General features: G+C 35.6%; 1 protein-coding gene across 9 annotated transcripts in view; it reads right to left on the reverse strand.

Moving 5' to 3' along the window:
- SLIT2 (slit guidance ligand 2) overlaps positions 1-22,938 on the reverse strand; it is a 375,863-nt gene that overhangs the window by 350,729 nt on the left and 2,196 nt on the right. For 8 of the 9 annotated variants that reach the window (XM_025922049.2, XM_086705338.1, XM_025922047.2 and 5 more), the window contains exons 2-4: positions 22,123-22,194; positions 20,882-20,953; positions 9,314-9,385 (exon numbers count right to left, since the gene is read on the reverse strand). In XM_025922049.2, coding sequence (XP_025777834.1) covers positions 9,314-9,385; positions 20,882-20,953; positions 22,123-22,194 — 216 coding nt within the window. The remainder of the gene's footprint in view (positions 1-9,313; positions 9,386-20,881; positions 20,954-22,122; positions 22,195-22,938) is intronic. The other variant, XM_086705341.1, reaches the window with a different exon arrangement.

Genomic DNA, 22,938 nt, shown 5'->3' on the forward strand with positions numbered 1-22,938 from the left:
AATAAGCACGCCAGATTTAAAATGTAATTTAAATTAATATTTTAGGAAAAAAAGGGTCAAGGTTAAACTGTTTATCCTCCTTAAAAAGTTTATAATGTCTTTTGTGTCTCTACTTACAAAAAGAAATCTCAATGAAACTTGGATATTAAAACCTCCCAGGAAACCAACAATAAAAGCTGCTAAGAATTTCACAAGTTTTTTTTTTTTCCTTAGGTGTTAATTAAATGATCATTTAACACTGCAATGTAAACACAACATTTTCATCTCCTGACAGCACAGCCTATTATAAATCCGGGGTAATAAAAGTCTTGGTGTTAACGCTCTGAACCAAGTTCCCACCACACTCTAAGACGCCTTGTCGTGTCTAAGGTTAAGCATCTAGACACAAAACAAAGCTTGCGCCTACTCGACTTCCAGTCCAATTTTCCCATCGCCCAGTGACCTAGGTAACACTTTGAGCAATAAAGAATAAATTTAATTTCTCCAGCATTTTGTGAGGATTAGGAACAATTGTTGGCTTGCAATGACTTTTTATCCTTGGATTCTTTTTCCTCCGGAGCATTCCTCCGGTCCTAAAAGAGAATTCTGATGGTTTAAGACATAGAACAAACAGAACTTTAAATTAGGCTTTTTTCAATCAATTGGAACTGTTGGAGGGGAAGCAATCAACCTTTCTCTGTGCTGTTCTCAGCTATTCACATACTTCAAGCTTTAATCTTTCACTAGTAGAAGAAACCTATCATGACGGGGCAAAGCTATCTTTTCCCATTCTGTTTCCAGACGTATTTATTTCTCTTTTCTTTAAGACCTTTTTTTAAACACTTAAATCAAGTTGCCATACTTAGCTGTACACATTCATTTGGGGGAGATTTCAAGAGGCACAGATGTTCCCTTAATAATATTTCACACAGCCATGCCGTACCCTACACCATGGGTATCGCACCAACAGGCCTTTTTACTTTTCATTGCTTCCCTCTCTAGAATTTAGTTTTTCAGAGAAAAAAAGAAAGAAAAACTCCTGCCTGAAGTTTCTTACATCAATCACAATTTATCATTTATCACAATTTTTCAACTTTTTACGAAGAATTCAGTGACCGCGATTACCTTGCCTATGGGTAACAGGTAACAAAAAGAGGACATACACCTGGTCCCTCTGCCTGCAAAGCTTATGTACATATGAGAAGTATTGGAGTTATAATAACAACAGAACAAAACAAAAATAGCTTCTGGCTGAGATCTATTTCATTATCAAATATTGTTTAAATCCAAAGTGCTAAACAATTTGCAATTTGCACTGCATTTTGACATATGTTTAATCTAAAAATGCGCTTAAAATCACATATGCAGTTTATGTAAAGAGGACAGAATGTTCCACAGATCACATCATATTTGCATATTACAAGATCAATGGGTTAATTATCTTATACGGTTTTAAAGATTGAAATTTTAATTAGCAATAAAAATGTTCTTTAGCAACATATGCAATCTTCTGAATAACTTTCACAATAGTTCACCTATAGTTTGAAGGGTTAATGCAGCATTTTCAAACTAATTCATATTTTTCTTTTATTTATTTAGGAAAAACACATCATTAAGACAACAACCCAAATATGCAGGTGTAACACAGCTTCTAAGTCACAGTCTCTGTTTCTATAGCTAATTCATCTTATATAGGAATTTTAAAACTACATGAGTCATCAACTGGGATAGGGTAAGAGATCTCATTAAGAACATTCTGGCCTTAATGCATCTTGTGTGGCCAAGTAAGGAGAAATAAAACGATGCATATTTTATGTTAATTTTTAGTGATGAAAAAAAAAATAATGTGGCTACGCTTACGTCTGTGTTATTACACCAAGAAAAATTGCAAGACAGAGGTGAAACAGAACAAGGAGATTTTCTGACTGTGGGCAGGTTGCAAAGACATCTGTGTGACTATTTTTTTTTTTCATCTTATTTTGCAAGGACGAGACAATGATCATGTAATACAATTTCTACCATACTGGAAAGTTGGTCATGTTCTTTTTTTTTAATATATTTTTTTTAAGTTTTATTTATTTATTTATTTATTTATTTATTTATTTATTTATTTATTTTGAGAGGGAGAGAGATAGCATGAGCAGGAGGAGGGGCAGAGAGAGGGAGGGAAAGAATCTCAAGCAGGCTCTGCATTGTCAGTGCAGAACCCAACGCGGGGCTCGAACCCATGAAAACATGAGATCATGACCTGAGCCGAAACTGAGAGTCGGACACTTAACTGACTGAGCCACCCAGGCGCCCCGGCAATGTTCTTCTGAATACAGAATCTATAATATGACTGGAAATATCCCCAGGAGGAAAATATGATCATTCCCATTTTACAGATAAGGAAACTTGACTCCAGGGGTGTCACCTGATTTCCAAAAATAGCAGAGCTGAGTAGGTATTTAAACACTAGTGTTATATGCCCCTTCTCTTATGCTATAAATTAATTGATTTCAGGGTCTTAAAACATATGTCAATACACTAAAATTAGCTAAATAGAACCAGAATCCTATGGGCACTTATTCCTGGAATTATTTATGTAAACTTCAGTCACCAAACAGTGGCAATTTCATAATTTGTCACCAAATTTTAAAATATTCCCTGATAATGTGTATTGAAAAATGTGTTTTTCACATGAAAAACATACACTTAAATTCATGTTTCAACAAACACAATCCCTTTTGATGAACTAAGTTTTAATTTACGTATTACAGGTCAGATATTAACCATGGTGGAGGCCCACATATACCACCTATTACCTGGGGCCACAGTGTTACCCTGGTTTCTCTCCCCAGTATCTACAACAGTATCTCCAAATTCAAATTGCCCTACTGTGAGTACTTCTTGGTGCAGATAAAAACATTTGCATTTGGGAAAGCAACTATTTAAACAAGTACACTTGAATGGAAAAGATTCTTCTAGTTGATGCAATTAATTACGCTGTAGACTTCACATTCAGAGTATATTCTGTGGGTTAGCAACAACAGAAACCTACTAATTTCTGACTTTCTTAAGCAACAGCTTTTACTTGTAATCTCTTTGAAATAAAACTATCAACGTGAGGCGTGGGCGTGGCAAAAATCTCAAGTACAATGTTAATCCTCACTACGTTTGTAACTTTTAAATAATAGGATTACATGTTGATTTTCATTTTTGTTAATGTTTGTTTTATTTTTGAGACAGAGAGAGACAGAGAGTGAGCAGGGGAGGGGCAGAGAGAGAGCGGGAGACACAGAATCTGAAACAGGCTCCAGGCTCTGAGCTGTCAGCACAGAGCCCAACGCAGGGCTTGAACTCGTCAACCATGAGATCATGACCTGAGCCGAAGTCAGACTCTCAACCGACTGAGCTACCCGGGCACCCCCGATTACATGTTGATTTTAAATCAAAATCAAAAGTAAGTCCTACTCCATGGCTTGCCTCTTTTCTTCATGTCAAGTGGTAATGGCTATTCTGAAGTGTTTTCAGATACCCGTGTATCAAGTCTTTTGTCTATCTACCTTCGGTTACATAATTAGTAATCTATTTTTTTTTATTTTTATTTTATTTTTATTTTGAGAGAGAGAGCGTGCGCACTAGCAGGGGAGGGGCAGACAGAGAGAATCTTAAGCATTGAGCCCTGACACAGGGCTTGAACTCATGACCATGAGATCATGACCTGAGCCAAAATCAAGATACAAATGCTCAAACACCTGAGCCACCCAGGTGCCCCAATAGTACTTTTTTTTTTTAATTTTTTAAATGAAATGTTCCTTGTAGATCTCTATTCTCTAAGTGGCAAGAGCAGAGTCCCTTGGGTACAATAATGATAGGTCATTAATAAGTTACTGAATAAATAATAAGGGACTTGGTGTTTTAACCACTGACAGTTAACACATTTCTAAGTTTTATCTCACTTATTGGTTCTTAGTTTTCAAAGATCAAGAGTCAACCCGCTCCCCTTCACAAAGTATGAGCATGAGCAATACAAATAGTGTATCCTTGCACCAAATGGTAAGGCAGACACACCACACCAGAGGAACTTTTATCGTCTGGACATGAAGCCCTTCGGCAGCCTGGGCAATGGAGAGCAGCGGTAGCCATCATGGCAGCTCACTAGATGAGTAATGATGTGGGTCTGGCTGGACGACGGTAACCGTAGCAACTGCAACCTGCAATTCCTGCACAACCACTGTGGGATTTATTGTGGCAGGGGCCAAACAGGCCAAGAGTGAAAGGGAGCAGGAAACTATGGCACCTGACACCTCGAGGAGCCCACACTTTAATCAGAGCTGGCAGGAATTAATTCAAGAGGAATTTTGATACAAGCTCCGCTGTGGTGCTCTTGTTTTTATCCTTGAATACAAGAATCCTGTGAGATTAAATTATATAGTTTTATAGAAATGCGGTATTATATTAAATTAACGGATATTTTGCTTATGTGAAAAATGGGTTATTTTTATTTTACTGTGTCTACCCAAACCCTCCAATGTTTAGAAGATCTAAGGGGACTAAACATTTAATTAGCCAAGTTACCCTTTAAATTTAATTTGGCTCTCTATTATTCATAATGCCTTCCCAGCATTACTGTTTGCTCATTCACGTTACAGACCCTGAACCCGACGGAGATTTAACTCAATACATCAAACACTTACTGAGAGGTTTCTAAAGGTCAAGCCTCATACTAGACCCTGGGGACATAAAAAAACAAAACAAAACAAAACATGTTTTTGTAATAAATGTATATCAGCATTTATATGCATAATCACAGAAAAAGTAAACTAGGTTAATAATAACTGACAAGTTTACTAGTGATTATGTCTGGATGGCAAGGTAATGAATAATTTCTATTTCCTCTTTTCTATTTTTCTGAATTGCCCAAACCTTTCTAATATGAGGGTATGTTACTCTTACAACTACTCAAAAACAAAAACAAACGGTAAAGGTCCTTCTGTGGGGCAAGAAGAAAGGAAAATAAAGATAGCTTCACTGTATATGCGTTGTACTTCGCAAATTAATTTTTACCTTAATAAAACAAAAATTAAGTTTTCTTCTAAACAAAAGCTCTGATTATTATTATCAAAAACATTTTGAGCCTCTGAGATCCTATCTGACAGTAAATGAACTGTGACCTGACCAACCAAATTAAGCGGTCAAAATCTATTTGTCTCAGGTAAGTAGTCATTAGGCCATAAAAAAGTCCTTGAGTTTAAAAATACTATTTATAATGTTAGATAATTTAGAGGCTCCAAAGCTCATTGGGAAATAATAAATGCTACTTGTGAACCAGAAATAAAAAGGTTTTATTCAAAGAAGTAGAGAAAATGAATCACTGGGACTTATGTATTTAATTTCATTTGTTAGTTTTGTTTTGTTTCAGTAGATACAAGTGAAAAATGAGTTTCTGCCATGTGCCTTGGATACTTAAGTTTATGTTAGAAGTCTGGGTAAATATAATAATATTCAAAGAAATAAACTGAAAACCACAAAACAAATATTTATAACCAAATGCTCGACCGCAGTACTACCAATGAAATTCCTTTCTAATGAGCCTGGATTAGTAGTTGAAAACTCAAGTTGAAAAGTGTGAATCACTCACTGGTAAACCACCTTTAAGGTTACATTTATCAGGAAGTTTTGTATATGCTACTCATATATATAAATGCCACTCATAAATTTCAATCAATCACGATCGCCCATTTCAAAAGTGACTAAGAATCTCAGTTAATCAGCTCCAGATTGCTCCAAAAATAATCTTCTCCACTCTTAAATTGATAGTAAAGAGGCGACACCAGTTTGGGGGGAGAAGCAAGAGGCTAGAATGGCGTATCTACGCAAGTTAAGGAAACTATATGCCGTCTCTTTTAACCTCCAACCTAGGGCCCTTTACTTTCCCTTTACTTACACTTTCCATCTGTCAACAAGTGCTTGTAATTTTATTACACTGTCCTGTAGTTTATGCAGAGTTGGTATTATTTTACAGAGTTCTGTTAATGGACTGGATAAATGGTAATGCTATTTAAACTAGTCTCCTGCTCCAACAAACACAGCTGCAACTGTACTACTATTTCTGAGCAAACATCTTGACCTGAACATGTAGTGCTCTCTCAACCCATCCAAAGAGAAATTGGAGCAGACAGCAAAGGAAAAGCATATTTGGCCGCTAGCAGCAACCAACCGTGTCGAATCATAATTCATATACAGCGTACCCTCTTTTTCTTTTATATTGCATTTAGAGTCCAAAAAAAGCATGTGTGCTTCTTCACCTGGCATCTCATTTTCCGCCAAGAGTCAAATGGTGATTTTTCATTACAAAAGTGCAAAGAAAATCTGCATAATGTCCAGTACATCAGACTAGCTTAAATCCTAATGATAAAAATCAGACGTGAGTAGAGTGAACTACACATTAAACTATTGAACTTCTTCATTAGTTATATACTGGGATAAAAAAGCATTAAATAAAAGTATTAAATAACAAATACAGTAAGTGAGAAAAAGAAATGGAGATACTAATTAGAATGATGCAACAACTTAAAGAGAGAATAAATTATAAATGTGTTTCCTTCATGAATTCTAGATGTGTAGGTCTCTACCACATTATATAGTAGGGCAATTATGGATTGCTTAATATGTATATGCAAAGACCAGGCTAATACCTTCCCTGTCCCAACATATACTCTCTGCTATTAGTCAGAAACCCTGTATCCTTTGTTCTGTCACTGATCCTTCTTGTGAAAGATTCATTTTTCAATGAATGTTTTAAAGGAGATTTTTGTCTGTCGATCTGGGCACATTTTTCCATCTGTTGGAACATTTGTTTCGGGTGAACTACTAGGCACCTGTATCACATGAAGAAACTCTGAGCTTGAATCCTTCCCTCTTGGAAATTACACTGGCCAGGCAGTCAGACTCACAAGCTTTTGGTTCTTTATTTATTAAAGATATTTAATGCTGGTTGTTTACTCCAATTAATGATTACCATCATAAAAAAAAAAAAAGTGGTCACATGTAGCTTATAACTTACCCTCTCAAGAGAAATACCATTGGTAACAATCTACTATATCGAATTCGGGTGGGACAAATAGTACCTTCATTCAAAGGAAGATTCCCGGTGTGAGGGTGAAGAAAAAAATTACACCACTGTTTCTATGTGTATTTAGTGTTTATGTCAGTCGGTAAATCCCAACGAATATTAAGCATTATGTCATCAATCTCTAATTTCAGGAACATCAAAGCATTCAAGCCCCTCTTGCAACTAATCCTAAGAAATAAAGTTTTATCTTCCCAAACTTCCCAGAAGAAATCATTTGAGCCGAACAGGTACATCACAACTCTGAGCTGTATTTTCTAGCTGTCCATTTTCTCATATTTTTACATGCTTTTAATTAACTAAAAAATACTGCCTCAGAGTTTTATGGGTTCTGTTTCTTTAATTTTACTTCTTCAGGATTTCAGGTCTCTTTTCACACAGCAGCTTCCTAAAGTCATAAAGTCATAACAAAATATAAGAGAAAAATCCATTGGTCCACTATGTGATATTGTCTAAGAGGGAAAACTGTTCCACGGAATAGAATTTACTAATAGAAGACTCTGCGCTGGATTAAACTACCTGAAGCCTCCTAAGAAAAGTAAACCAAGTACTTCTAGACTAAAATTCAAACATTCTTGTTTCTCTGAGGTAGTGTTGAAGTTAATTTTCCCCTTTCGCTTAATATTTTAAATCGTAGATGACAGTCATTCATTTAAATTATATTTTCACAGCTACATAGAAAATGGAAAATTTCCTAGACTGGTGTGAATTGCTTTTGCATGGGCACTATTAGCAAAGTGGTGGTTTCATAGCCCTCATCGTATACCAGAAGTCCATTCTCCAGTCTCCTCCATCACCAAAGCTTAACGCAGAAAGCAGAATCACAACTAAAACCCTCTCTGTGGCCCTTCTTAGAAACTAAGCACAAATATTTCTACATCAGTATCAACTTAGCATCTTTACAATGTTCAATATTCTATCTCCTTGGTCAAACTAGTCCGTAAAGAATTCTTATTTAAAAGTCTATTTTCAAGTTTCTTTGAAAACTTTTTTTCCTTTTTTTTAATTTACTTAAATGGAGCTAATTAGCTGGCAGGGAACCCAAGGAAAAGGAGAAATCCTGCCAGGCGACTTTGGCTGTCCTCAGAGGACCAGTACCAGGGAAGTGAGACTCCAGAGGGGAGATGCAGTGTGTTCGTTTGGCTGCACATCTGCCCACTGAGCCAGCTCTCTCTGTAGTGAGCTAAGGTACCAGGAGGACTGAACAGAGACCGTGGCCACAGTGCAGGGAGGGCTCGAGGGCAGTGTTGCCAGACTTCCTACTTGTAGAATTGATAACAACACTACTGAACTCATAGGCTACGACAAAGCCAAGTTCGGAAAAAAAGGAATCCGCTCACTCCCCCCCCACAAACAGGAACCTACGGGACGTCCCCTACCATCCAGGTGGAAGGCGTGCCGAGGAATTTCTTCTATATATCCCCAATTTCTTTCATGACATCCATGAACATCAATAATCATCGTTATTTGTTTTTCCAACAATTTGTTGCTTATCTCCCATCTGCACAAAATCACTCATATGGCTGAAAATCTAATTTTAAAAGCTTTCAAAAATGTGTTTTCACTATTACTTATTAGGTCAGTGTACAAGCATTCCAAGGAGGAAAACCTGATTCTGCCTAAAACTCACATTATGTTCTTTCCAAAGGAGCACTTCCGTTAACAGTCTATGACATATTTGTGAGGAAACGTTTACGGTCATTCCTATTGCAGAGTTTGGAATTCTGGCCTTAAAAGGAACATTTAAGAGGAAATTTACAGCCCTCTTTAAATACCTTATAATAATATTTCCAGACTAATAAACACGACTCCAGCACAGAAACAATGTCGAGAAAGCTGACATTAAGAACCCTAACTTTATAACAAAACACTGCCAACTTCCTCTTCAGAGGAAGTATAGTGGCAAATTTTCCCTTCAGAACTTAATCAAAAGTTTCCATAAAAAAGTAAGGTAAATCTCCTCCTCATCACATAACCAAAAAGGAAAAATACAATTACAGTGACACATACACGAACCACTAAATGCTAACCAAATAGAACAACAGGAACCACTGGGAAACCAATCATAAACTTCCATAAGAAGAAAAAACAAGCAAGCTTTTAATCCATTAATCTATCAGTGAATAGATTCCAGGAAAGCACAAGGAAACAGATCCAAAATACATTTATTAAAATACAAGGTACTACCCAAAGCAACAATAACTATTTCTGTCTACTTACAGCCTGTAGAGCTTCGAAGTCCCAAGAAACAGCAACTCAGGAAACAGCTGAAGGTGATTTCTGTTCAAACGCCTTTTGAGAAAAACAAAAACAAAGCGTATGTTACATAGAAAATACCCAACAATGAGTCTGTGATTTGGTAGTGTCGTGCCTCATCCTGTATTTCAGGAAAGGAAGAAATGACATTCAAAAGAATTCAAGCATTGCAAATCAAAAGTTGGTTACACCTTTTGTTACCTGACTCTTTAAAGCAATTTTCCATTATGCTTACTCAGATGATTACCGGCACCTAAACCCTAACCTCACATCCTGTGCAACATCAGTCATCCAGAATATACACAACGAGAAAGGATTTCTTGCCTAGGACTCTGCTGTCTAGGTTAGGTGAGTGCGAGATACAATGCAAACACCACAGTAAACGGTGCCCTAAGATAATTCATGCACTGTCCCAGATGACCTAAATTTTTAGCCAAGGCATTGTGGGGAAATGGGAATTTCAATTTTGTTAGCATTTTGTTTAGCTGTGGGGAAAAAAAAAGTGTGAGGAAATGTCAGCATGATTTGTCCCTATGGGCGAAAGCAGAAGAAAACGGCCAAGTCCAAACCTAAATCCACAGTTCTTGACCCTTAACTGAAAATAAGGCTGAAACAGAACTAATAGTAGTGGCTAAAAATGTTTAGATCGTGCTTTTTTACATGTTTACCTGATATGAATGTAACTTTAGAGTTTAGAAAAAAATTTGACTAACTCAATTAAGCCCTGATGCTGTGTAACTAAGTTCTTCTGGACTGTGCACACTTCCTGAAGTCTAGGTAGATCCTGATGCTGATGTACTAGGATCTCAATCCCATTCATCTCACGTGGACACGTTAATGTTTCAGTAAAAATAAATGTTCACATCTCTGCTTTTCCCAAATTTATTTAAAAAAAATTTTTTTTTAAATGTTTATTTATTTTTGAAAGAAGGAGAGACAGAGCATGAGCAGAGGAGGCGGCAGAGAGAGAGGGAGACACAGAATCCGAAGCAGGCTCCAAGCTCTGAGCTGTCAGCACAGGGCCTAATGCGGGGCTCGAACTCACAAACCGTGAGGTCATGACCTGAGCCGAAGTCGGACACTCAACTGACTGAGCCACCCAGGCGCTCCTGCTTTTCCCAAATTTAAATTACATGATAAGCTGATGCAAAATGTACATTTAAATGATTTACAAGTTGCAAAAAAAAAAAGATTTATAAATTTCTATTGGCCTACAGGAGAGTAAGGAGGTCCAGAAAACTAACGACACTTTGAAGAAACTTGAGTATTAAATATAAATGTCAAAAGGACAGGAAAAGAAAGCATGCCAATCTTGACTTATTTATTTTTTTATTTATTTACCTATTTATCTACCTATCAATCTTGACATATTTAAATGGCCATCTGGTAGCAGCAAAATTATATTTAATCTCCAGAGGGCAGAACTGGCACTAGTGAATACATTTCTTAAGAGAGTATATTATAAGGAAGACCTTTCTAAGAATTAGTGAATTTCCAAGAATTAGAAGAAATGGAATGATCTGCCTTGAGAAACTCAACTTCTGATTCCACTTTCATCCAAGCAGAGGCAGTGTGTATTTTTTTCTTTTTCCTGCAAAGGACGTAATCAAAAGAACTCCCGCATTAGGTGAAAAATTGTACCAGCTGAACTTCAGAACTTCTTCAAACTCCAAAATGCCATGAGGTAATGATGAAGACTGTAACTTTTGTTACATAAACTCACATTAGGAAGAAGTTGATTATCTACAGAAACATTCTAGGCACTTAATAAAACACACACTTGTAAAAAAGTATGCCAAGACGATTGGGGGAAAATGGTAAAATTAGTGGTGAAAGGGTGGAATTTCTTTCCACTTACGCTAATTTTTATAAATAAAGCATATAACAAGGTTAAATTTAAAGTGAAACCAAAAGCTTTTACTTATTTATTTTTGTCTGCTGGGAATGGAGAAAGGAAGGAGTATTTCTGAGGGAGGATGACTTCCAGAGTCTACTATTATACAATTCTCATAAAATAAAACTTAACTATGACCTTGTTATATTTTTCTCTCAAGAAACAGACAACAAATATTCACGATAGTGGCAATTAGAATTTTTCTAGGGAAGCGACCGCTCTTGGAAAGATTCCCATTATTCAAGGAGACAATCTCCATTTCTAAAATGGCAGAGATGGGCTATGGCAATCTCATCCAAACCACTGGACTAATAAACATCCTCCAGGATTCACCGGCCATAACCAGTACGCTCCTTCAAGCCTCCGGTCCCTGCAAAGCCCCAGCTGTTTGGAGAGCTTTCCCTATTCTGAGGGTACTTTCTTACAACTTCCGTGAAGCTTCCCTGATCCCCCTACAGAGAGGTAGTTCCTCCCTTGTCTGTGTCCCCATACCCTCATGGCATTTAATAAATAAGAGTCCTTGACGTTGTATTTCATCACATACTGGTCTGTTTCCCAGTAGGCTGTAAGCTCTTCGAGTACAAAGACCACATCTTTGTATTCTTTCCCTTCCTCTCTGGCACTCAGTGGATTTTTAGGAAATGCTAAATGAGAACACACTTGTCTTTTTGCATTTTGATATACTTCAGCAACGCTCTAGCATATGCATTTTATATTCAGCCAACTATTCCCCTGGGATGCTTCCTGAGGATCCTGTCTTAGTTTTTATGCCACTTTCCAACTAACCAAAGCCCCACCACCAACCTTGCTTTCATGTGCCCTATAAAGCAATTATGTCCTTCCCCTCCCATCAACCTCTCTCCCACTGCCATACTCAACATCATCTAGAAGTTAGAAGGAATTTGATATGTTTAAATAATATCAGATATTGTGAGAAAGAAGATATTTCAGATTGGGTGTAGGCAGTGTCTTTTTTTTTTTTTTAATGTTTATTTATTTTGAGACATAGAGAGCCAGAGCCAGAGAGAGAGAGAGAGAGAGAGAGAGAGAGAGAGAGAGAAGGGCAGAGAAAGAGAGAGAATCCCAAGCAGGATCGGAAATGTCAGCATTGATTCCACAATGCAGGGTGTGATCTCATCAATTTTGAGACAACGACCTGAGCTGAAATCACATCAGACACTTAACTAACTGAGCGATCCAGGCACTCAAAGTAGTGTCTTTTTCTTTTTCTTAATTATTACTTTCATATTCCCAGCCATTCCTAATTCACTCCAAAAGCGACAGCTAACATAAGCATAACTAAGCTTACTACATGATGATCACTGTTCTGAGAGGTTTACATGAATTATCTCCTTCGTTTTTCAGAACAACCCCAATAGTAGATACTATGGTTACTGTTGTTCTGGAGAAGGGTACACAGCTCATAGAAAGTGGAGCTAAAACCTGAATTCAGGTAGGGTGATTCCAGAACATATCATCTGAAACATTTCTCTCAAAGAGACACAGTCTAAATACTTCTAAACATTAATTAAAAATAATGTAATACTGAAATTTCACTTCTCATCAATCTTTCCTTGGGAAAAACATAGCTTTACAGAGCCCATTTCTTTAATATCTATGAATGAAACAACTGAAAATAAGACATCATTAAAACAAAACAAAAAAAATTCTATACTCAGCTCACTGAATTAAAGATCTGTTCAAAATGCCTAAGGTTGAGAGAAAAATGAAAATATGTATAGTTTTCTCTGAATCCAGGTAGTTTATCATCTTTTCATGAAAATTACTGTGAATGGTCTTAATATTGTCTAAATCAACCATATGCATAAGACAAGGTAATATAGTAGAAAGGCAGATAATAAATGATGTGATAACATGCATAGAAAAACAGTATTATGCTTTTTCCCTCTAAAAGAATATCATGGGGCACCTGGGTGGCTCAGTCAGTTAAGCATCCAACTCTTGCTTTCGGCTCAAGTCACGATCTCGCAGTTTGTCAGTTCGACCCCCACGTCAGGCTCTGTGCTGACAGTGCAGATTCTGCTTGGGATTCTCTCTCTCTCCCTCTCTCTCTGCCCCACCCCCATTTGTGCTGTCTCTGTCTCTGTCAAAATAAACAAATAAACTTAAAAAAAAAAAAAAAACATAAAAGACTACCAGTACACTTTTTGTTCCTGTTCTTTCTTGAATCAGTGCTAAGAATGAATGGAAATACAAACATTAAAATAAAAGGTGAAACTCTTTCAAAATACTCAATTAAAGGAAAAACTTGAAAGTGGGGATTTCCTGTAAAATGACCAGAAATTAACCCTTTAAAAGGATTTTTTTAAATCCAGAATTACTTTAAAGACCATTAAGGTGCACAACAATTTCTAAACAGGGCTGGAGTAGAACACAGAATACTTCTTAGCAGCTTGAAAAGGATACTGCCATAATGCTAATGCTAATGTAAATGAGTTAAAGAAGCTAAAATCTGATGGTCCCAGAACAGGAAAACAACATGTAGTGAATGAAATGTATCTCACAGAAGGATTTATGGGAGCCAGCATAAATTGGCTCCATTAAGCAGACCAGGTGGTCAATTACCTATTGTTCAGAACAAGGACAATTGTGTTGAAGATTCATTATACCCAGCTCCTGTGCTACCAGCTAGATGGAATTTGCCCACAGGATCTCTGGGCTAATTGAGATTCTCGGGATGGTAATGCATGATTCCAGAAAGGTGTGCAAAATGCGTCTCAAAGACACTTTTCCTTAGGGCAAAGATGAGAGGGATCCCAGTAACTGCTTCCTCTGTGTTACTGCTAGTTTTGAGCGTGACCTTCAGTGGAGTGAATGATCTTTCTGTATCACACAAAACACCACTGGTCTCTGAAATGCTTATTCTTAACAACCTCAATTTGAAGGGCAGCCTGAGCATTATTGACAAGCACTGCTTCAAATTATGATCTGTCAACTGTTTCTATGTCTTGTCCATTGGTAAAAGTGACAGCCTCTTATTTTTTCAACTTTTACCAGTGAATATTTGCAACCTCCATCCCAATTCAAAGCGTAAAATGAAAAGAATTTTACCAAAGCCAATGGAAAATATATGTCTCGTATCTACCGGCTGTTGTAAATATAAGGTACTTTAGCAATGTGCTTGGTCTAGAACAAGAATTCTATAAATGCTGCCTTAATAAGCTTATCATGTATAATCTCCTGTTTTTCGTACAAAAATGCCTTCTTTTCAGGTAAATTTCTACTCATTCTTAAAATGTTTTTATTCTAATGCTTTCTTTTCAGGTAAATTGCTACTTATTCTTAAAATGTTTTTATTCTAACATTTTTTTTAAGGCAAAGATTTTAACATTTGTGTATTACTTCGATGGATAAATCAAACTTATGAGTAAAAATGTTGCTTCCACTTCATTCCCCATACTTCTTGGCATTTCTTTATATATCCAGAGCAATGAGAAATACTCTGAAACAAAACTTGAAGGTATTTTTATACATTCTTTCCATCTCTTCTACTGCCATATGCCATAATAAGAAAACCAGAATAAAACCGGTAATAAAATGTGAATGTACAGAAGTCAAATTTATTATGTACACATTTTATTAGCTCAATAAAATAATGCCTAAATTGAGCTTTTGAAAAACAGGAGAAATGTTGAAAATCATGATAAGAGTTCCTTAAATACTAACCATGTGACAAGCGTTTTGTGAAACTATGTGTGCACTATTTTATTTAGACCATGTACTGCCAGCATGCAAGATAATAATTATCTCTGTTCCAAAGACGAGGAAACTGAGGTTTTGAAAGATGAAGCAATCTGATCAATATCTCCCAGTGGAACTCAAACCAAAGGTTTCCCAGTTTTGCACAATAAGAGGATAACAGACAAATGAGAGTTACTCAAGGCGTGACTATTGCTAATTGAAAGGAAGAGTTTTCTGGTGTCACTCTTATCTAATGTTTCTGATTTTAAAAGGGGGTATAAGAGTTTGTGTCTGTTTAGAAAGCACAAATGACAGTACAACCAATGAGTGTTTGCTGCATTGTATAGAACAGGCAACAGAAAATAAAACTACAAAGTGCCTACGCAGAGGGGAGTCTGTGTTCTTTGCACCCTGCGCTCACTGCCAGAAGCTAGAAGAGCAGCACACACGTGAGGAGCTCCAGAGCTACCCACCTGCATCCAAAGTGGATGAACACGGCAGACGACAGTCAAACATTTTTTTGTAAATGTTCTCTTAAAGTAATATTCCCATTACGTCAGTACCAAATCACCCCTATTGTTACCAAACTGTCATTCTGAAAGCATTTTCCCCAATATTCCCTCCAGTCCCGCAGATATAAATTGCTCTGAAAAAAAGGTAAGTGTAGTCTCTATGAAAGTCCACGCGGAAAAGTCTCTAACTGCATGCAAAGTTGTGAAATTCCATCTAGCGGGCATAATTCAAGCAGAAAGGGATCCAACAGGAATGAAAGACAGAATTCAATGTAAAATATCTGACATTCACTGCTTCCGCAAATACATTGTAACAGTGCAAACTGAACTACTCATTTCAGGGAGGTATAAAGGACACAGCATCCAGCAAACACTGTCACAAAGGATGAGCCCAAAACAGATGTGGGAAAAATAAACAGCCTTGCTGCTTCAGAATGTATAAAACGGTCCACAAAGAGCAAACAGGCCTTCTCACCACCCTTCAACTTCAAGGCCCATAAAAAATGTTGCATGAGAAACCCTTTTGGATGCATTCAATGTTCCGCTAAACTTTCAATAGTGCACATGCATTAAAGCCTCACATGATCAGTTGTATACATAAATGAAAACAGTCCAATATCGCTTATAAACAAGTGAGAATAATTCACATGGAACAGATATCACAGATAAAGTGATACACACTTGATCATCGACAGCATTTTTATCTCGTGCAGGGCATATACTCAACCTCTGTTAGCAAGTTTGACATGTTCTTTGAAGACACACTTTATTTCCTAGGAAAATAACTGCCGTGATTTTAAAGTTGGTAGTATAAAGAAGCCAGAGAACAATTCTTTTGAGATGAGCTTGCATTCTTTTCCAAGGCGATTAGAACTGTTGGTTTGCCCTACTTTAAGAAAAGCACTATGTTATGTGTTGCCTGTAAATTTGTAGGATTAGTCAGAAGAGGGATTCTCCACATTCTTGATGAACAGGGGATAAGTGGTGCTTCCTTCAGACCTGTTCCACAACATATTCTCTACTTGAACTCATGTGTAGAGACCTACAACAGAAATCCTAGAGCACCGTAATTCCTCAGCCTCACCCTGGCTGTCACGTGCTTAGGAATGGGGTGTGCACGTGGGAGAACTAATTCAGCACCACCTTTAATAAAATATCAATGTGTCCTTTAGGTATTCTCTCCTGAGAGTGCAGTGTTTGGTCAAATTTAGGTTCCATTGTAAAGGGATTTAGACTTGTCTAAATTAAAATGAATATCTTCTTTATATTGGCTGTATAGAAACTTGAAAATGTCTACGGGTACAGGTTTATTTTCCAGTATTCCCTGCATGGATTCATTATAATACTTCAGGACTCATTTTTTAAGCAAAAACAAAACAAAACAAAAAAAACAGCATATCAAATTACAAAGTTAGTAGGAAAAATATAATTTCAAATCCAATGATAGTAAAACTTGGAGAGTTTAAAGCAATACTTGTTTTAAATGAACACGTTCACGTTACTAGTATGAAAAGAAAAACAGTCCAAAACCTTGCCTTTATCATTCCTGCAATTTCCTTATTGCAAGGGTACAAGATGATTGTAAGTTAATGCAAAGCCTAATACTCCAAGATTTTCTATTGGTTTTCATTAACATAATCTAGGAATATCAGGCTTTTATTTTGCATATAAGCATTTCATTGCATTTAGGACTTCACGTCCTAACATTTTTTTTTGACAACCCAAACAATATCAAAACTTTCTCATACTCTTGCTTTCCCATTAGGAAGGAACCTATAAATGCATAAATTTTCACTAGTGGAAACTGAAGTGGCCTGGGTCTCCTTAAAAGGTCATAAAATAGAACTTTAATGACTGCAGTATAATCCCATAAACTAGAAGTGAACAACAGAATTTTATACCAGCCCACAAAAGTTTGGGGCCCCAATATGATTTTTTTTTGACCCTCAAAGACATGATGCACCAGCGAAGAATCACTTTGAATTAACAATTTTGCATGGAGACTATCGCAGATATACACAGGTATCTTCTGGGAATCATAAAAATGTATATGTCATACATGTTCCGATTCTTTCTTGTAGCTTATTTGTAGTTTGCTTTGCATTAATTAGTTTCCATTGAATTAACTAGTCACTTAACTACATTAGATTTTGGTCGAACACCTCAGCTAAACAAATAGGAGACCTCCTAATACAATCTACATGAGGCACATTTCTCACGGTTTCCTTCCCTTCCCAGATAACAAGTACTACTGGCAACACAGAACATGGAAATCTGCCACTACACATGTGAGGTCTGAAAGTGTGGGAGGAAACTGTCAAGACAGGAAGTAACGTGTGGTCATGGTGTGTAACCATGATTAAAACATACTCCTTTTATAGTGATTCATAACCACATTCTGATGATGATCATATTATCTGATGTTATTTTCCATACAACAGAAAGGAGGGAGGGAGGGCGTGTGGAAGGAGGAAAGTTTTTAATATCCATTTATTTCTTGACTTTTGACTGATATAAGCTTGTATTTATTGATTCTTTGAGGTGCAAAACAACCTTTCTTTTTGTAGCTATAATGCTTGGATTCACAAATAATGACTTTCTCTATGCTAAAATCAAATTCACCCTAATAACATGACTGTTTCTTACAGATTAAGAGTTGTATTTCTAGAAGGGCACAGATCTTATCTCCTGTTTTCAGATTTGTCTTCTTTCTCTAGATCAAGTTAAAACTCTACCAACATAAAACAAAAAGGAAAAACTTGTAATTTTTAAATGTTTACAAGATAGCCTTTTGGAATTGTTTTAATTTTATCATTTTAAAATGAAAAAAGTTTAGAACCATATATGGCACACAAATAAAATTAATATTTTTATTTTTTGTTCTTCACACAAAAAAATGAAAATTAAGCTACTGTGAATACTATATGAATGGCATTTATAACATAAACCTGCATTTATAACTTTTTCTTACTTAGAATTTGAATGGAAAAATTCACATCTAAATTGCTAAAAACAATATAAGTTCACACAACATATAATTAGTTAAAAGTTAATTCATTGATGTACTTCCAGTTTCTTACAATGTTTCTTGAAACTTCATAGGGGAAAAAAGGCAGTTTTTGAGATGTTGTCACCACCTACTAAAATAAGAATATATCCCATCGGCCATAGTAACTTGTTTATGGACCCCTCTGGTTAGCTTTTTTTATTTGTATTTTTTAAATAATATACTGAACAAAATCTATAATAGTTTATTTCATGATAACTTGAATGCATTCTTCGGCAAAATCTCCTTGCCATTTAACGTATTTAAAAAAATAAATATTTGAAAAGTGTATCCACAATGTTCCTAAGAAATGGTTTTGAATTCCAGAGTCCCAAGGAGATGAATTGGCTGTCAGATAGCAATGTGCTTCCATCAGAAGGACTTGGCAGTTGTAAACAAAAGGAATTTTCTCAGCTTTTCCTCACAAATATGAAATATTTGCTCTCCGCCAACAGCTGGGGTGATTTAAAGAAGTCCTGCATATATATTAGTTTCATTCAAAATTACAAATCTTCCTCCCACTCTGAAACATCTGACTGCATCTTAGTGGAAGAGAAAATTGTTCTGAGATGAAGTGACATTCTCAGGGGAAGTAAAAGCGAAAAACTAGTACCTACTTACAACTCTAAACAAATTTCAGATCATAAGGCATCTGGTTAATAATTTCTAGAAAAAAGTGAATTTGTTCAAGTGATATTCAAAGTGGCTTGAAAAACAACGAAAAGGTTTGGTTTGTTCTAGCATTTCAGAAGATATTTAGAACGACAATATAACCTAACTGAGACTGCATGAAAAGTCATCGAAATTCCTTCAACTGGATGCTGGTTAAGGATCAAAATATATGTTTCCGTATGATAGTTAAAAATTATTCATGAAAAAAGTGTTAACACTTGAATTATAATTTAAAATTCTCTATTCATCTCACCAAATATTTAAATTACATTGATACTTTTTAAATGGATGAATTAAAAATACCTTTACAAGATATTCACTAGGAATTAACTATTCACAAAGCCCACGAAGGAGATCAAAGAATACTTTCAGAGTATCTTTATATACCAAGAGATAGGTTATGAACTTATGAACTTCGTAATGAACTTAACTAAATGTTTACCTCGTTTTTATTTCTCTCTGAAAACTAGCTCAAAGTAGTGATTTTAAATTTATTTTAGTTATATTCCCTATTTTGGAATATATATCATGGACAAAATATTACAATAAGATAGACATCCCAGGGTTTAATTTTACTTGCGGTGATAAAAATGATGCCTATATATTTACAAATATCTTAGAAATTGACAAGCCATTTTTGTCTACTTAAAATTACACAGAATTAACTTCTGCCCTTGGGCCCAGTGAATCTGAATAAGTGCTATGCCTAAAATTAACTTTATATTTCATTATTTTAAATAAAATTTTTATTTTTACCTAAAGTGCCTATTAAAGCAGGCATGGAAATTGTTGCTATGTTTAATAGAGCTGTTACATGCCCTTAAAATGCAAACTTACTAAACTTGAGTTAACAAAACATATGAGACATGGAATTCATACCTCAAATTATATAGTGTGTAATTTATCTTAATTATTTCAGACAGATATTTCATACTCTGTAGATATAAATTAATAACGGCCCTCAAGTAGTATATATCAATGCATAAGATTTTGTGTCTGAAAATATAAAATATATTTTAAACTCTGAAGTCCACACGGCCTTCTTGGGGGGAAAAAAATCTTAAAATAACCATGCTTTGATACTATAATTCTTGTTTCCATTTCTCCTAATCTTTAAATTCTTTTTCCAGGAGAAATATTTAGAAAGCTACTATAAAATAATGAAAAGAAGTTGTGAATAGCTATTACTAACGATGTTCACCATAAGTGATAAGTATCAAAAAGCAAATTTTCACCACTGAGAATTTAAAACATGTTCTCAAGTGTCACCGGTGACACACAAAGCAACAGCATGAAAATTAAAATAACAGCTAGCAAAACTTTTCTTTTCCATAGCATATTATAAATGCAAATCAAATAACCACCTTTCTTCCTACAAAAGCAAATAAAACAAACTAGATGGACAACAAGGAAAACATGTACCTCTCTAAGTACCAAAGCAATAGTTATTCAAGGAAATCAATGTCTCAGGAAAGAAGTCTGTTTTTGGTTTTTTTTTATCTTTATTAAAAGTTAGTACTATTTATGGAAAATCCCACAATTTGCAATTGTAAATTAGCCTGAAAACCACTTATTCGACCTTGTATTTCTGTAAAACTTTCAAAGATTAAGACACAAAGTTGAAGACATGGCCCTTGAAATTCAAGGATTTTTTTTTTTTTTAAATACAGTTATGTCGTCATAACTTTGGAATTAAAAATACTTACAGTCTCTCCAGTTCTTTAAGATCCTGGAATGCTCCTCTTTCAATGGTGCTAATCTTATTCTCCATAAGCTGACTGAAATGCAAAGTATAACAGGGTCTTAATGTTACCACTCCCCATCTAATAAGCAAGTTTCAGTTCAGCCACTGAGACACTCATAACCTCCTTCCTTTTATAAAATTAAACAATGCTCTGGTTTGAGATTTCATATGAAATTTAAGGATGGTATATTTGAGAGAAATCACAGAGGGCCGAGGGCATCCACAGCACAAAACTTTCACAGAAAATACTAAAATACTAGTAAAAGTTACTAGTCAAAACTGTGAAACTCCAACTGGAGTTTATCCTGAAGAGCAACCCATGACACGGCAGTTTTGATGGCTGTTTTTGGTAAACTGATTTTGGAGTGAGTTCTTCACTGAAAGAATCCATATAGAGTATGTCACCATACCCATACTTTAATTCACTTACGGATATACACTGGAAATTGGATGATTTCATAATAGCCAAAATGTGTCTTTTAAAAGATAAACACTCAACACAATGATCAAAAGTATATGTTCATTGCAATGTATATATTTACAAATCTGTGGGTAAAAACAGTTTTACATTACACTGAATCTCACATGATGGCTCCCTCACAATATATTTAACCCACTAATTAAAGAAGTAATCGTAACGCAACAATATTATAAACTCTACAAAAGATGTGAAATACAACAATTCAAAATATGACCAGCAATATTTTTATAAACACTTCCCACCAAAAACTGTGAAGACTTGGATTGCTTGATTTTAATGTTAGGAATCATATCTCAGTGCTGTTTGCTAAAAAAAAGTCTTCTATATTAGTAATAATAAAATGCAGACCCACTTAAATTCTTTCTAGTTAATCTCAAATCCTAAAAGTGTATCAAATGTCTCACATTACTTATTCATATTGTGGAAGCAATTATTCTACACTTTTATATGCATGAGGCACTTAGGGTATGGTATAGCAAACATTTGAGGTCATTTCTATAATATTGTTTCAATGGCAAGCATCCAACCTTAAAATAAAAGCCTACATTTTCATTAAAAGCTATAATACATTGATAAACAGAAAAAGAAAGGAAACCAAGACCTTTTAAATTTTTATGTTTCTGTCATTGGGACAGTTTTTCAAAGTGAGACCAGTAACAATACAAAATATGCAGCCTCAAGAACAAAAGAAAATGTTTCAAAATACAGAAGAACATACTTACAGAACTCTTAAGTGTCTAAGACCAGCAAAATCTGTCTTGGTAATCCGTGTGATGTTATTTCCATTCAAATCCCTAAGAGAAAACAAGAAAATGAAAGTTCCATTTTATTTCTATCAAGATCTAGTTAAAGAAAAAAAGTAAATAAAACTTTAAGGTGAAAGATCAGTTCCAATTACTAAAGTTACAAAGTAAAAGAAGGGAGTAGGTACCTTTGAAAGATTTTTTTTTTTTTTTTCCTAATGATTCTTAACAAGTTTACAAAGTCCATGCTTACTGGCATCTGACAAGAACATGAAGTGATTATGTTATCACGAAAAGTCCTCTTTTGTGTGTGAATGGAAGTGCTTTCAAGTTTTGTTTTTATAAGGATGTGTCTATTAATTTCCCAGGTATTCTGCTATTTGACTATTATTGTTAGGCACGCCCCCAAAAAGTTCCCTTCAGGCGCTTAAGTGGAACAATTTTCTAATACTACCCAGAAAGAAATTTTTAAAATTCAGAACCCTGTCCTTAGGTGGCATGGTGGCTAAACTTCCTAAGGCAAAGGAAAAAAAAAAACGTTAGAGTGCCATCAAAAGAACTGCACTTCAAAGACTTGCATTTATAGGCATTTACCTTCCAACAATTCTATGTTTGTATGAAAACTAAACTCTTCATTTGCAGCTCAGGGAACCCCGCTGAGACTGTAAAGTGAAAACTACTAGCCGGGGCAATAATGGAAATAGATTCAGGCCCTCACATTTTTGTTCGGATTTCAGCACCACGTTTCCTTCCAGTCACCACCCCCTTTTCTGGCATCTTAGGTCAAGATCTAAA

The sequence above is a fragment of the Puma concolor genome, chromosome B1 (assembly GCF_028749965.1).
Source record: "Puma concolor isolate L17-30 chromosome B1, mPumCon1.1.hap2, whole genome shotgun sequence".
Classification (NCBI taxonomy): domain Eukaryota; kingdom Metazoa; phylum Chordata; class Mammalia; order Carnivora; family Felidae; genus Puma; species Puma concolor.